The 15,542-nt window shown below is 37.5% G+C and overlaps 1 protein-coding gene across 16 annotated transcripts in view; it reads right to left on the bottom strand.

Annotated features, from left to right (window-relative positions):
• Window positions 1-15,542, bottom strand: part of Tjp1 (tight junction protein 1) — a 253,887-nt gene that overhangs the window by 44,856 nt on the left and 193,489 nt on the right. For all 16 annotated transcript variants that reach the window (XM_075953108.1, XM_075953109.1, XM_075953107.1 and 13 more), the window contains 4 exons: window positions 6,375-6,499; window positions 5,502-5,604; window positions 3,084-3,360; window positions 73-176 (listed from right to left, as the gene is read on the bottom strand). In XM_075953108.1, coding sequence (XP_075809223.1) covers window positions 73-176; window positions 3,084-3,360; window positions 5,502-5,604; window positions 6,375-6,499 — 609 coding nt within the window. The remainder of the gene's footprint in view (window positions 1-72; window positions 177-3,083; window positions 3,361-5,501; window positions 5,605-6,374; window positions 6,500-15,542) is intronic.

Consider the following 15,542-nt stretch of genomic DNA (forward strand, 5'->3'; position numbering starts at 1 on the left):
AGCAGAGGTTACACAATAACTCTAAAGTTTGTTTTTTGTTTCAGTTCATTATAATATATAATGTGACTATACCTTTAAGACAACATCCCCTTCTTGAATGTTACCATCTCTTGCTGCCAAACTATCTTGTGAAATTTCCTTTACGAATATATGGCTGGCCAGTCGAAGACCATATTCTGGAAGAAAACATTTAAATATCTTTAGTTCAAAATCCTAAAACAATTAAGTACAGTTTAAATTGTAAGATTAAAATTACTGGCTTTCTGATCTACGTTGCACCTAAGACCATTATCTTTATATCATCAAAAGTCTGTAATGTTGGGAAAAGGCAAAGTAAAACATGGTTTAAACAGAACATTATGTATCCCTCCCTATCTTACTGAAAAGAAGAAGCCCTAAAAGATAGTAGCCATTTTTTTTGTCTGACTGTGTGATGACATACTACTGTCTTATAGTGTTTAAAGAACACAATTCTTTAGCATGACCTGCTTGATGCTTAAAAAACTTTGTAGTCCAACAATACTTTTGATGACTGTTATAAATGAAATACTAGCTTTGTTTTCCTTAGCTCTTGGGTGTGTGCAAACCAAGAGAAACTCAAGAACTTGAATGCATTCTACTAATTCGTGCGACAGTTCACCATTAGTCAAGCAGATGTGAACAGGAGTTAATACACACACAGTGCTCTCTCATTCAGCCTCCAATGGTGATTTCAGCTGTGGGTGGATATGTGGTCAGAGCTAAGGAAATTACAAAAAATGTATTGTAAAACAAGCACCCAAGCCAGGTGTGGTAGAGTACACACGTGACACCCACACTCAGTGGTTGAGACAGGACAGAACTGTGTGGACCACATTTTAAGATTCTATCTCAGAGAGACAAATAAAACAAAAGCTTTAAATACCAGTCCTGTGTTAGTAAGAAAAGAAATGCTCTTGGTCAGTAAAAGGAGAGAGGAGGACTCTAAGATTCACTGCATTTTAAAAGAAACAAACTTAAACAAAAACCCAAACTAAAAAGTCAAGATGAAAAACAAAAAGTAATCTGGCAATAAATTATGAAGCCTGTGGTGCAAAAGTCTAAATGTTCTATCACAGTTACAGTTTATCCAAAGAGTATATATACAGAAGCAGGGCTAGTACCCAGGTTAAAAAAAAGGGGGGGGGGGGGGGCGGGTAGTGACTGAAGATCCAGGTAGGCAATGTTAAGTGCTTTGAAAACAGTCATTTCATCAGAGAAAAACACAGGACTAAGGAAACATTCTAATTCACAATTAAAAGGTTACTAATGGCTGGAGGGGCACACACCTTTAATCCTAGCACGTGGAAGACAGAGGCAGGCAGAACTCTGTGAGTTCAAGGCCAATCTGGTTTCAAAGTGAATTCCAGGCGAGCCAGAGCTACACAATGAAACCCTGTCTCAAAACAAAACAAAGAAAAGAGGCTACAAATGATCATTATACAGATGGAGGCATAATAGTCCTTGTGTATCAATTTACTCCTTTATTCTAGGTATTTCTTTGGGTACATAGTAACTATGTGCAGGCACTATAGATTAAAGCCACAGATCAGATAGTCCCTGCACCTTGGCAACTTGGGCAGCAGAGCAAAAGATGTTACCATGGTAATTTAACAGTACAACAATTCAAAAATAATGAGACTAAATATGCATATCTACCAGGGTCAGAGAAGGCCTCTTTGAGAAAAAAAATACCAAAGTTAAAAAACTTCCCCCTAAGAAACACTAAATCTAACCCTCAACTGTGTTGTGGGCAGAAGGCTGGAGTATTCAAAACAAATACACCAACATACAAAGGAAAGAACATGCAGGTATGATAGTCCTAAGACTAGGACAACTGACACCGCTACAAACACAAGGAGAAGCAAGTCAGATGGAGTCTACAGAGGTCACTGGAACGGGCCCAGGGACCAACCACAGAACTGGCAAAGTATACTGAAGAGATAGTAGCAGCCTGGAAAAGAAAATCAGCAGTGGAGAAAGGCAGAGTGGGACAGGAAGGGGTATTATGAAGTCAGGACAAGTTCATTATACACAGAAGAAATGTCAAGGGTAAGTACTACATATCATCTGTGCCTAGCTGGCTGAGAAACTGGATTGACAGGAATACAGTCCAAGAAATACTTCATCAGAAACATGAAGAAAAAAGTTTAAGAATAAAATCTGATTCCCTTGAGATGTGGCTGATTCTGAGGAATCCCTACGGACAGCTGGGAGCACAACAGGTGCACTGATTTGAACTAGAGAAGGAAATGGTGACATTAGCAGTGCACTGAGGTAATGAGGATAATGGACTACCACAAAAGAAATCACAGTAAGTTGAAGAAAGATTCTTGGACAGAAAGCTAGAGCATTAAAGGAAGATGAGTCTTACAGAAGTCAAAGATGACATTACTCTACAAATTAGACTAGCTGGGGAGCAGACATTAGATCAGAGAAAGCCCGAGTGCAAGGGCAGCCTCACTTGTTGGCTAGGCCGCTGCAGGGGTGGGAAGAATGCCCGTGACAAGATGTGTCAGAATACTTCATAACACTCTTCAACAACTCTGAAATCAAAGTGATCAACCATATATAACTAAACGCAAGAGTGAGCAAAGAGCCATTTAAAAAGGTTGTAATTTGATGAAGTGATACACAGTAGCTGGACTTCAGTTTAAAAATGTTAATCCTTCCATTCACAAATAACCATCTTTGCCCTCTAAATAAGTCCTTAAATTTCTTCCCATAATCATACTACTATTGATCTAAACACAGCATTTCAGTTCAGTGATAGTGTGACATTTCTTGTGAGCATAATTTGATTTTGGCTGCTCCTGTCACAATAAAACCAAAATTCAACTAGTATACCCTTTATTTCAACTACAATTTGCTGCCAACAAAAATGATTAAAGAAAATGTGCCCAAATGCCCCAACGTCTGCCTTAACAGGATTTGACTCCTAACAAGAGAACAATGATAAAGAGAAATGGAATAAAACAAGGATAGGAAAACATGGTCATTGTATTTTTCATTCAAACCAGCTTTAAAACTGTCTTGTGAAAACAGTAAGAGTCAATGGAGAATACCTTCATTTTTCCGAGACTTCACCAGTGTGACCTTGGTTGGTTTGGCAGGCTGACTGGAGGCCACCGACCGCCTGTCTGAACGAGGGGACAGGCTCCTTTCTCTACTCGCACTTCTATCCCTTGCCCAATTCTTCTCACTCCTTCTGTTGACTAAAGTGCCACGGCTACTTCTTGGATCATGTACTTCCTCATCATAACTATCATCCTCATTATCAGACACTGGTTCAGGATCTGGACGACTTACAGGGATCTGAACTTTCTTCTTCCTCCGAATGGTCTACAAATAAGAAGAGATTATAAACTCAAGGATACTCATTTACTCTCCATTCATAAGAGAAAGAAACACACAATTCTCTTGACCTACATTAACTAATTTAAATATAAAGGAGATAATATAGTAATCACACCAATCCATTTCCACAATGGCTGCTCTCTATTCTCTTAATAGGTAAGGCTAAGCAACAGATTAGGAATAATAAATTTACGAAATCCTTCCAGAATTTGTAAACATTTTCTAGGTGATAAGAATCACAAGCTTACAGGAAATTGTGGAATGAAGGATAGAACTATATTCTAAGTATACCTTATGGACACTTTGTAGCCAAAACCACAACAAACTCACCTAACTTAATCACCATTTGATAGTGCATCCTTATCAAAGTCTATAGTTGTCTTGCCAGACTGCTGAAGGATACATTTGTCAAAAACTAATAACAACTTACTCTGCAGGCGCTCATGAGCTCGGCATACTTTCCCAATACAAACTGCCTTCCGTCTCTACCTGAGCGCAAGTTCATTCTGGCATTCCTTCTCAGTGTTCCCTGACCGCTCGTTTCTTTGTTTCTAAGTTCAAGATCTATGTTCATCTTCCGAATATGCACTTCTAATCCTTGAAGCCACTTGGTTCCCTGACACTGGTACACTGTCTTCTTTTGGCACCTTTGGGTTGTTTCTGACTGCTCAATCCTCTTCTGTTTTCTCGTCACCAATCCTCTCACAACTTCACTTGCAGCCACATTTAAATGACTTTCTACTGGTTTCTGCCCCTCATCTGCCATGATAAACACCAAATGTATAATAAAAATTTTTTGATTAGGCCATCTATAAACTCATTCTACTGGCAGAAGTCTGGGTGGTGCTCAGCAATCCTTTCATCTGCATTGTGTCCCTCTACATGAAACTGCCTAACACAGGTTTCTTTCAATCACTCACAAAGGCCTCAGTTCCTCGGCCTTCTCTAGGGAGTCAGTGTTCCTTTACTCCCCTCTTCTAAAAGCCCTTCAATGTGTCTTGCTTATCTGATGCTTCTTTCTTGTGTTCTCAGAGATTAAGTGGACCATTCTGTCTATGAAAAAACCTTGCTATTTGGGCTTGTTCTTATCAATACCACTTCCAAGAGGTTTCCTCATCAGTCACCATCCTATGTGACTTAGAGCTTTCATCTCTCGCAATTTACCTCAAATCTGCCTGATAAGTGCCTTATAATCTTGTCTTGCTATTCCCTTCCAAATTATGTTCTATTTCTTTTGTGGCTAAATTTCTTCTAAGCCTGAGTCGACACTAAACACTGCTACTTCGTACTTCCCAGATTAACCAGAATGCGTCTGTTTGAAGTTGGAGGACAAGTAGTAAAACGAGCTAGCATGTGGGAAAGACAAGCAACGTGCTATTAAGAAAGGAGAGCTCCTTAACACCCCCACACACGCTGGTTTCATCCCTACTTCAATCTCCAGTGAGTTGTACTAGAAGCCATACCCTGTACTGTATAAACTGAGCATGTTAGTGCATCCTGCAATCGCAGACTTTGGCTTTAAGACAGTAATTTGAACTGCACCTTGAACGATTCTTCATAGATAAGCCTGGCTTTTTCTCTCTCCTCAACAAGTCACACTTAAATGAGGTGGTAATGATGTAGGTTCAGAAGAAGAAGGTAAAGCTTTCCCACAAAGCCCAGGAAGGAGGGCTACACATACTTTCTCAATACTTGCCAAGATCCAGACTGACATAAGTACACAAAAGAGATAATAGCATTAAGCCACAGAAGACTGCAGCCTCCTCTCCCTTTATAAATGAAAAGAAAATTTCCATCTGAACTTAAATACATAGTACAGAAGATGCAGGAGCTCTCATACCGTCAACAACTAACTCTGGAACTAACTTTTTATTTCTTAAGGGACAGGAAGTAGCTGGGTGTGCAACACCTTAATTCCATCACTTGGGAGGCAAGGACAGAAGGATCTCTGTGTATCTGAAACCAGTCTGGTCTCCATAGAGTGCCAAAACAGCCAAAACTACACAGAGAGACCCTGTTTGAAAAAAAAAAAAAGGTGCGGGGTGGGAGTAGAGGAGATTCAATTACCAAACAAGTATCACGAGTAGTTGATAGTTCTACTAATATTCAACATAATAGATACTCACAATTTTTGCATTTTTCCCACTTTTCCTTAGCTGCTGAACAGCAAAAGCATGTTCAACATTGTCCATTGAAACGCCATTAACCATCGCAACTCGGTCATTTTCCCTAAAGGGGAGTGGGAAGAACACCAGAAAAACATGTTAAAGAAAACCATGTAAGACCTTACTAAAGTCTTCTCTGAATGACAGGTTAATTAATGTGCTTGTCTTTAAAGCAATGATTAAAAACAGCATCAAATTTTACTGGCAGGCCTTTCACAAGAGCATTTAGCAAATAAGTAACCACAGGACACCAATTTTTTTTCTTCTGATGTAGCAGCACAGTGTTTCCCCAAAAGCCTGAATAGCAGGTACTACAACAAATAAAAAGATAACTGCAGCTGGGTTAGAGCATTGATGAAACTAAGTCACCCAGCGAGCAGACACTATCATTAAATACTAAGTCTTTCTCCTTTTAAACGTCTTTGACTCCTGGTTATAGTCTCGATTTTTCCCTCCTATCCTTGTTATTACCTGTATTGTACTTATTTCCTTAGCATGCAGAAAGGGAAGACTTCATGCGAGAGGTGCCCACCTAAACTAGTGACCAGTTTGCTTTCACTCTCTTTTCCATTATGGTTACTCTCCATTTAGAGTAAGTAATACTTAGCTGTCCATTTATACCACTAGTAAAGATTTCTCAAAAATAAGTGTGCATTCACTTAAGGAAATATATTAAGTAAGTACAGCACAAGTTGGATATAAAAATTCTAAATCATTAGCAAAACAGATCTATGATGGGGGAACAGGACCAATGCAGAGGGGAAGAAGAGGAGGAGGGAGGGGAGGAGGGAGATCTGGATTAATGGATTAAAGAATAAAAGCCCACACACTTACTGTAGCTGTCCTTCAGCTGGCCCTCCCTTTAGCACATCTGAAATCACTATGGAGGTTTCCCCACTCTGAAAATGAGGGTTATCTCTTCCACCAGATATTGCAATTCCAAATCCAAACCCAGGAGCCTAAAATAGTAATTGCAGTAAAATAGTTCTATTAAGGGCAACAAAATTGCTCATTATAGCATATATAACTAAATTGTAATCTTATGGCATCTATGATTTATAGTCACTTGCATGGTTATACATTACAATCATCAGTCCACTCTACGAGAATTCATGTTCCAATAAATTATATACCAGATATGACAATATTAAAAATGTCAACTGCGTAAGTATTCCATAAGCACTAAAGTAATTTTAAAATTCTGAAAAGCAGGGGGCTGGAGAGATGGCTCAGTGGTTAAGAGCATTGCCTGTTCTTCCGAAGGTACTGAGTTCAATTCCCACATGGTGGCTCACAACCATCTGTAATAAGGTCTGGTGCCCCCTTCTGGTCTTCGGCATACACACAGATAGACTATTATATACATAATAAATAATAAATAAATATTAAAAAAAATTCTGAAAAGTAAGACTCTGAGTGATATTTGATTATCGATAGAGTCCTGAAGGGACAGGCAGTGCTCAGTGTGATCATCATGAGCACTGACACCTGGTTCAGAAACGACAGACTTAACCCATACATTCACCATCTGTCATTTCACACAGTTGCCTTAAAAATCAAGTATTAGGTATTTCAACTTCCTTCAATTGTTCTAAAAATTCCGGAAGGAAATCTCTTCACAAATAACACACTAATGTCCCAAATACACTGCATGTAATAGAAAAGGCACTTCAGTTTTTATCAGTCATTTTTTCTTTATATTTTAACTAAATAAATTATAAGATACAAACTTCTGAAAGAACTAAAATTTCTATGACAGCAACTCAATGGCTCAATACAGAAAAAAAATCCAAATATTCTTAAGTGTCAGGACTGCACCTCAGCCTTGCTTCTGAACAAACATGTGCACTCTGAACTGTGGATGCCACTGTGCCCAGGCAATGACAATACCTGTAAAAGTATTTTTACTCTACATAAAACTTTCTGCTCTTACAGATACATATCTCAACATGGAAAACAACCACTTTACCATCATTTGTCAGCACTTAGGAATCAAATTTGTGTGTCCTTGGACTGTGCTATATTAGACTACTTGATTTTAAAACTTGTTGTTTGAACCAGGTATAGCTGTACATGTATGTGAGCCCAGCAATTGGGAGGTGGAGGTAGGTGAATCAGAAGTTCAAGGTCAGCTTGGTAAATTCAAAGCCTGAGAAATAGAGGCCTTGTCTTTAAAGAAAGAAAACAAGAAATCACTGTTTGAGTTGATTACTTGAATTTCATAAAAACTGTCCAGTGAGTTCTGGTTAAGAATTAGGACAGACTATCCACATGGACTCCTGGTATTGGCATCTGCCACATGTATGCATATACACACAAATAGAAAGTTATTTAAATGATAAAAATAACTCCATAACTATTAATGAATCTGCAATTACAATGGGTTTCCCAATATATCAATTTGGCTTCCATGGCATATGTCTTTATGGAGTTATATTTATGTGGGGACAAGGCTGTCTTTATAATAATTATAACAACTGTCCTTATCAAGTTCCATATTGGGTATTTGTGTTTTTACTTCTGGCCATTATAAATAAGGTTGCTGTAAATGTTCACATGTTACTTATTGAGTGGATATCTTATTTCATTTCTTTTAGGTCTAATTCTAAAAGTGCAATAGTTGGGTCATATGGTAGCTATATGACTAACTTCTGACGCATTCCTAAATTGTATTCTATAATGGCAGCTTCATTTTACATTAATATCAACAATGTATCAAAGTGCCAATCTTTTCCATTCTTGTCCAACTTTCTACTGTCTATCTTCTAGCCACACTAGCAGTCACGACGGGTCTTCACTGACTACCGGTGCTGAGCATCTCTTCACGTGCTTACTTACTTTTACGTATCTCTGAGAAAGTGACAGACCTTTTCCTCATTTCCCATCTGAGTTATGCCTTTGTATTACTGAGTTGTAAAAGTGCAGAGAACAGACTTCAAATAAAGTCCTTATTAATATATCATTTGTTCTCTTGTTCTCTCGTCTCACTTTCTTGATGGTGTCCTTCAAATACCAACATTTCCAATTTTGACTAGGCCCAATTTGAATTGTTTTCTCTTTGTTTTGGGCTTCTGACAACATACACAATGAATTTCCTAATCTAAGGTCAGCATTTTTTCTTATATTTTCTTCCTGAGGTTCTATGATTCTAGTGACATTTGGGCCTGATTCATCTTAAGCTAATTTTGCACGTGGAGGGCAAGTTCATCACTTTATGCATGACTAAATAGTTCTACTGGAACCACCTAATAAAGACCCACAAGCCCCTGCACTGTACTGGCACTCTCATCCCAAGTTTTTCTCTTATCCAATTGTTTTCTTATATAAAAGACTTAGCAGCTTGCCTAAAGATTCCCTCCTAGTTTCCTTGCTTAAGTAATTTCACCCTCTAAAATGTTACCATAATACTTGAACATGAAAATAGAAATGCCTAATTCATTTTGAGCATTTACTTTATTTCTCGAAGTATTATTAAAATACATGCAATTTCTAAGGAAGTGAGTCTGAAAATAAAGTTGGGTGTTATGATGGAAGAAGCACATACATCACAGAATACAACCCCCTTAAATGTAGTTAAGGTATAGCACCTTAAACTATAGATGGCATCTAAAAGTACGATGGTCTTTCTATGACTCTAAGTCTTTAAATGTGCTTGGTCTTGCCCGAAATATGTTCAAACTGTAAAATGTGCGCACATTTTCTAACAGCACAAAGACAAGGAAATGATTTTAAAATATGAATTACATGTTTAAATGGTATTGAGAATGCTGAGTTAAATAGGATGTTATAAAAATTTTCAGCCACTTTTTAAAATTTATTTATTATGTATACAACTTTCTGCCTCCACACGCCAGAGGAGGGCGCCAGATCTCTTTACAGATGGTTTGGAGCCATCATGTGGTTGCTGGGAATTGAACTCTAGACCTCTGGAAGAGCAGACAGTGCTCTTTACCTCTGAGCCATCTCTCCAGCCCCCAGCCATTTTTAATATAAAAATTAAATTATTTTAACCCGTATGTGGATTGTACTCTAGGATAATTGGACAGTGTTGCTGATCTCTTAGGAGAGGCTTTGTGAACCATTACTGATCTCACATGCACAATAAATTTTTTTGTGTGTAACTAAGGAGATACAAACTGAGCAGAATTTCAACCCCTGAAGAGTATAATGCACCATAATGGGGCAGACTGCTGAGGAGTATATTTAGCTGTCACTGAAGATCACTGAGCGCAGAGACCAGTTACTTCAAATCCTGGTCATCTATCTAGGGAACTTTACATCCTACACTACCATAGAGATATTTGTGCCCCCTTGTCTATTCCTGGACAAATCTAATCTTTGGACCACAGCTTGCTGACACTGCCCTAAAGCAGTAGCTTTCTAGGTTTATTGCAGAGAAAGAAGGTTGTCCCTTCTGACCAAAGATTCTGATTCCTTTTGCTTAAGGTAGGCCTAACTGATTCCACAATGGCTGTATGAGTTTGCACCCCCAGCAACAGTGAAGTTTCCTTTCTCTCCACATCCTCTCTAAGACTTGTTTTAAGATTTATTGACGACAGCCATTCTAATTAGCATGAGGGGTATTTCAAAGGGTTTTAATTTGTATTTCTCTGATGGCTAGAGATATTGAACACCTTTAAAATAGTCACTAGCCATCTGTGTTTCTTTTTTTTTTTTTAACTATCTAATCAATTCATTTGCCCACTTGTTGATTGGCAAGGGCATTTCCTTAGTATTTAATTTCTGCAGCTGCTAGTAAATCCTGCGTATCTGCAGCGTAGCTGGTAAGGGTTTTTTTCCATTCTGTGGGCTGTCTGCTCATCTGCTGGCTGTTCCCTTTCTGCACAGAAGCTTTAGTAGTATGTAGTCCCATCTGTTGACACTTGGGGTTAGACCTGTGCTGTTCTTCTTCCTTATTCCAACATCTTGAAATGAATCACCTGTGTTTTCTTCTGAAATTTTTAGTGTTTTAATTTTTTATCTATTTTGAATTAATTTTTGTACAGGAAGATACAAATCTAATTTCATTCTTCTGTGGGTAGAATCCCAGTTTTACCAATACCATTTGTCGAATAAGCTGTCTTTTTATTGCCTCCTTTGTCAAAAATTAAGTGGCCACATTTTTGCTGTTTTACTTCTGGTTTCTGTTTTATCCCACTAATCTTTCTGTTTTTACGCCAGTATCAGGCTCTTTGTCACTGCAGCTGTCTGGTATAATCTGAAGTCATGTACTGTAATACTCCTAGCATCATTCTCCCTTCTTGGGATTACTTTAGCTATCTGTGATATTTGTGGTTACATATGAACTATTGTGTTATTTTTTTCTAAGCCTGTGACATGTGAATTTTGACAAATTTACAATATTCTATAAATTAATTTGGGTACTATTTAATAATTTTACTATTATTTTTATAATATTAATTCTAAGAGCAGACCATTTCTCCATCAACTAGAATCTTCTGTGATTTCCTTTTCCATACTATGAAATTTTCCTTGTAGACATCTTCCATTTCCTTGGTTAGATATATTCCTAAATACTTAAGTGGGGGTTGTGGATATTTGAGTGGAACAGTTTTTCTAACTTCTTTCTCAGAGACTGGACTGTTAATATAAAGGAAAGCTGATGTGTATGGGGTTTTTTGTTTGTTTGTTTGTTTTGTTTCTTTTTTGGTGTAACCATCCTATTTCTCCTGGAACTCACTTTATAGACCAGGCTGGCTTTGAACTCACAGAGACCCACCTGCCACCATTGTCCAGTCAGGCTGCTGGTTTTTTAAATATTGATTTTATATCCTGCAACTTTACTGTGTTAAATTCAGAAGTTTTCTACTTGATTAAACAGGGCATTTTCAGTAAAGAATTAAGTGAGATTTAGATTTAGAAAATTAACTTAGAAAATTAAAATTACTAAAATTTATAGATTTTCTGAGTTAAAGTGTAAAAATGTTAGAGATAGCAATTAGCTTGACAATTTCTGATTTGCAGACCCATAGTTTGGTTTTTAATTATAATTTATAATGAAATAAACATTTCAATGAATAGTTAGCTATCTTAACCTTTTATTATTCACATTTTAAAAATTTTTTTAAACTTCCCATGTCCTATAAAATCTAGCTTCCTACAAAACCAGTAACTGAATTTGCACGACTAACATTTTGTGTATATTTTTCCATATTTAGGCACTTTCATTTTAATTGAAATATTTAAGCTTTTTAGAGATTCTCATACATGAGTACTGCTTTTATATCATTTCTATTCTTCTCTCTTCCTCCTGCAACTCCTCCTGTGACTCTCCCATCCCTCTCAAGTTCATGACCTCTTCTTTGTTTTTACACACACATACAGGCATATGTATTTGTAAACATAGCCAAATAATCTTAACAGTGATCTTGCAAAATTGAGTACTTGTAATGGTGAAACTGACAATCAATAGAGCACCCTTTGCCTAGTTACTCATTTCTTTATAATTAATGTAAAGAGGAAGTGGTGTGGCTAGTCAGGAAGGCCCTTGACATCCATGAGAGCCAGAGTTTGATCCTATAAAAATTAAAAGCTATAGCAATCAAAGGAGAGATCAATAAAAAAGACTAGGGAATAGAAAATATGGATGCATACATACATGGTCAACTCATTTTTGCTAAATGTAGAAAGGAAACTAAATATAGAAAATGCAATCTTTTCAACAAAATGGTTGCTTAAAATATTAAGACATCCATATGAAGAAAAACCTCTTATTTCTTTTATCATATACAAAATTTAACGCACATACAACGTCTAGAAGAAGGCAAACATAGAAAGCCTTTTACTTCAGGGTTGACAAAAGATTTCTGAGATTCAAAACCAAAAGACATGATTGATGGCAACAAAAATGCTGGCAAGAAGGCAGAGAACAATCACAGGTGGGGGGTGGATATATAAAACAATACTTGATGACTCTGTATCCAGAATATATAAAGAACTCTTAAATCTCCAACTTCTGTGTGCAAAAGACTAGAGTTAAATGAAATGGCAATCCACGTTTCTTGACAGAAAAATAGGTTCAAAATATATTTGATATAGGTAAATATTCAAACTCCTACCACAACTAAAAAGCAAGTGCCCTAACTAAAACACTGAAGGTGAATTTCAACAGATGACAATTTTTTTTGTTATGCACATGTGACAACTTTAAAAAAAAAAAAACAGCAACTGAATGGGAAAAGATCTCAACACTTCTGTGCCAGCTATTTGTCAACTTGACAAAAGTTCCTCTGGTAAGAGGAACCTCAACTGAAAAGATGCCTACATCAGAACGGCCTGTAGGCGAGACTGTAGGGCATTCTCTTGATTACTGATTGACTATGGGAGTGCCCAGCTCTGGGGAGGTCTGACCTGGATTGTATAAAAAAGCAGTTGAGCAAGCCAGTAAGCAGCACTTTCTTCTTCGTGGCCTCTGTTTCAGTCCCTGGCTCTGGGCTCCTGCCTTGAGCTCTAGCCCTGACTTCCCTCAGTGATGAACTGTGGTCAGGACATGTAAGGCAAATAAATAAACTCTTTCCTTTCCAAGCTGATTTTGGTCATGGCATTTATCACAGAACTAGAAAGCTAAGTACAATGACACTCAATCAAAAAAATAAATAAATAAACAAACAAACAAATAAATAAAATTAAAAAAAAATCTGGGTGACAGGCACATCAAAGTGCATTCAATAGGACAGGCCATGTGATCACAGTTTCCTGATATATGGGCCCTAGGCTCCATTCCCAGGATCACTGGGGGACTTAGGGAGGAATGGAGAATGAAGCATTAGTTATCCATCACTGTGGCAAAATATCTGACAAGAATCAGCTTGAGAGGAGAGGAGTGGATTATTTTAGTTCATGTAGAAAAATACAGTGTAGCATGGTAGGGACAGCATGGTAGTGGGAGTGTAAGGTCAGTCTGTTCAGTCTGAAAGTAGGGAGACCAAGTCCCAGGACCCCAGGAATGATACTACCCATATTCAGTGTGGGTCTTCCCTCCTCAGTGAAACCTGTTTAGAAACATCTTCACAGACATGCCTCAGTTTGTCTCCTAGATGACTGCAAATGCACTAACTTGGTAGTGAAAACTGATCACTACAAGGTGCTTAGCATTAATCTACAGAGAAACACTAACTAAAAAGCTACAATGATAATAGCTCTGTCAACTAGATAGCTATTAGAATGGCTAAACACAGTTGTTAAAACTGACACTATCAAGAGTTGATGAGATGACTGAGTGACTCTCATCCAATGCTAGTGAGACAGAATTATTCAGTCTGGTAACTTCCTATAAAATTAAACAGCTAGCATAAAATAACCGCCATTCCATTTCTAACTATTTACCCGAGAAAATAGTTATGTCCATACAAAACTCTGCATCCTAAAGCAGATTTATTCATAATAACAAAAACTGCAAACAACCTAAACATACCATCAGTTATAGATGAGTAAACTATCAAACAATGGGGTGGACTTTAGTAATAAGCAGGAATAAGATACCAAACACAAGCAAGATTATAGAGAAGTTTCAAATGCATTAATCTAAGCAAATAAAGTCAGTTTCAAAAGACTACTTGTTCCATAAACCCATTTATATGACATCCCAGAAAAGGTCAAATTTTAAGACAATCAGTGGCTCAAGGCCAAGAGTAAAAGGGACAGAGTTGATTATAAAGGGGACTAATAATAGAGTCACTCTGCATTTTTACTGTGATACTGGTTTTGTGACTATGTCAAAACTCAGAAATGTATACTAGGTGAGCATATTTACTGTTATATAAATTATACCAACAAAAATGATAAAGGTATTAGGAAAAAAAATTTAATACTTAGAATACTACCGAGCCTTTATATCCCAACCAAATGAAAGACAAGAGGTATAAAATTATTTTATGTATCATACATCTGATTTAAACATGCAACCTATTAAGCACAATTCAAACAACAGAAAACTATACTTCAGCTTTATGAATTAAAGATACATATTATTAAAATGACTTCATCTGAAAACTAACTGACGCCTTATCACTAAGCACAGATTCCCATACTCCTGAGACAGTCAGCGACAGTAGTGAGCAGGAACATGACTTCCCCACCCAACTTGTCAACTTCTCAGGAGTAGTCTGTCAGGGTAAGGCAGATGACACAAATTTAAACATTCTCTAAGCAGGAAAGCCATCAGTAGCTCTGCTCAAAGAGAAAAGGGGTGAATTTTGGAAGACATATTTAAACAAAGCATGAATTGGTGCCATTAGCCTTACCTTATTTTTATTTCATTTTTATTTTTTTGAGATGAGGTATGTAGCCCTGGCCATCCTAGAATTTGCTATCTAGAACAGGCTGGCCTTGAACTTAGAGATACACCTGCCTCTGCCTCCCTAGTGCTGAGATTAAAATGTGTGGCACTATGCCCAGCTAAATTTTAAGCTTGCTTGGTTTTTGTTTTGTTTTTTTTGAGTGTGTGTGTGCCTGTCTGTCTTCTGTTTGTCTGTGTATATCTGCAGAGACCAGAGGAGACTATTGGATCCTTTGGAGATAGAGTTACAGACACAGGTGTGAGAAACCTAACATTGGTTTCAGGAACTAAAGTGGAGTCCTTTTAAAAAGCAGGCACTATTTCCTATTGAACCTTGTCTCCAGCTCCCAGCCTCATTTTAAATTGCAAACACCAAGGTTTTACAAGACAGATTGGGTCACTCCCCATTTCTAAAGCAGAAGAAAAGTACAAGTAAATTAAAACGTAGCCCAGCCTGATTTCAAAGCTCTTATTTCTACTGTGTTTACCAATAATTTTTTCTGGGCCATCTGCAAATGTTTAGGTTGTACATACTTCAAATGAATAGTTACCTTTCAAGACTGCCCCCCCCCCCCAACACACATCAACCTTTTAAGATGGCCTGGAACTTCGGATCTGCCTGTGTCTATCTGCCCAGTGCCAATTTCAGATGGGGATAGAACTCAGGGCTTCATGGGTGCTAAAACTAAGCACACTATCAACTG

Source organism: Microtus pennsylvanicus, chromosome 18, assembly GCF_037038515.1.
Source record: "Microtus pennsylvanicus isolate mMicPen1 chromosome 18, mMicPen1.hap1, whole genome shotgun sequence".
Classification (NCBI taxonomy): Eukaryota; Metazoa; Chordata; class Mammalia; order Rodentia; family Cricetidae; genus Microtus; species Microtus pennsylvanicus.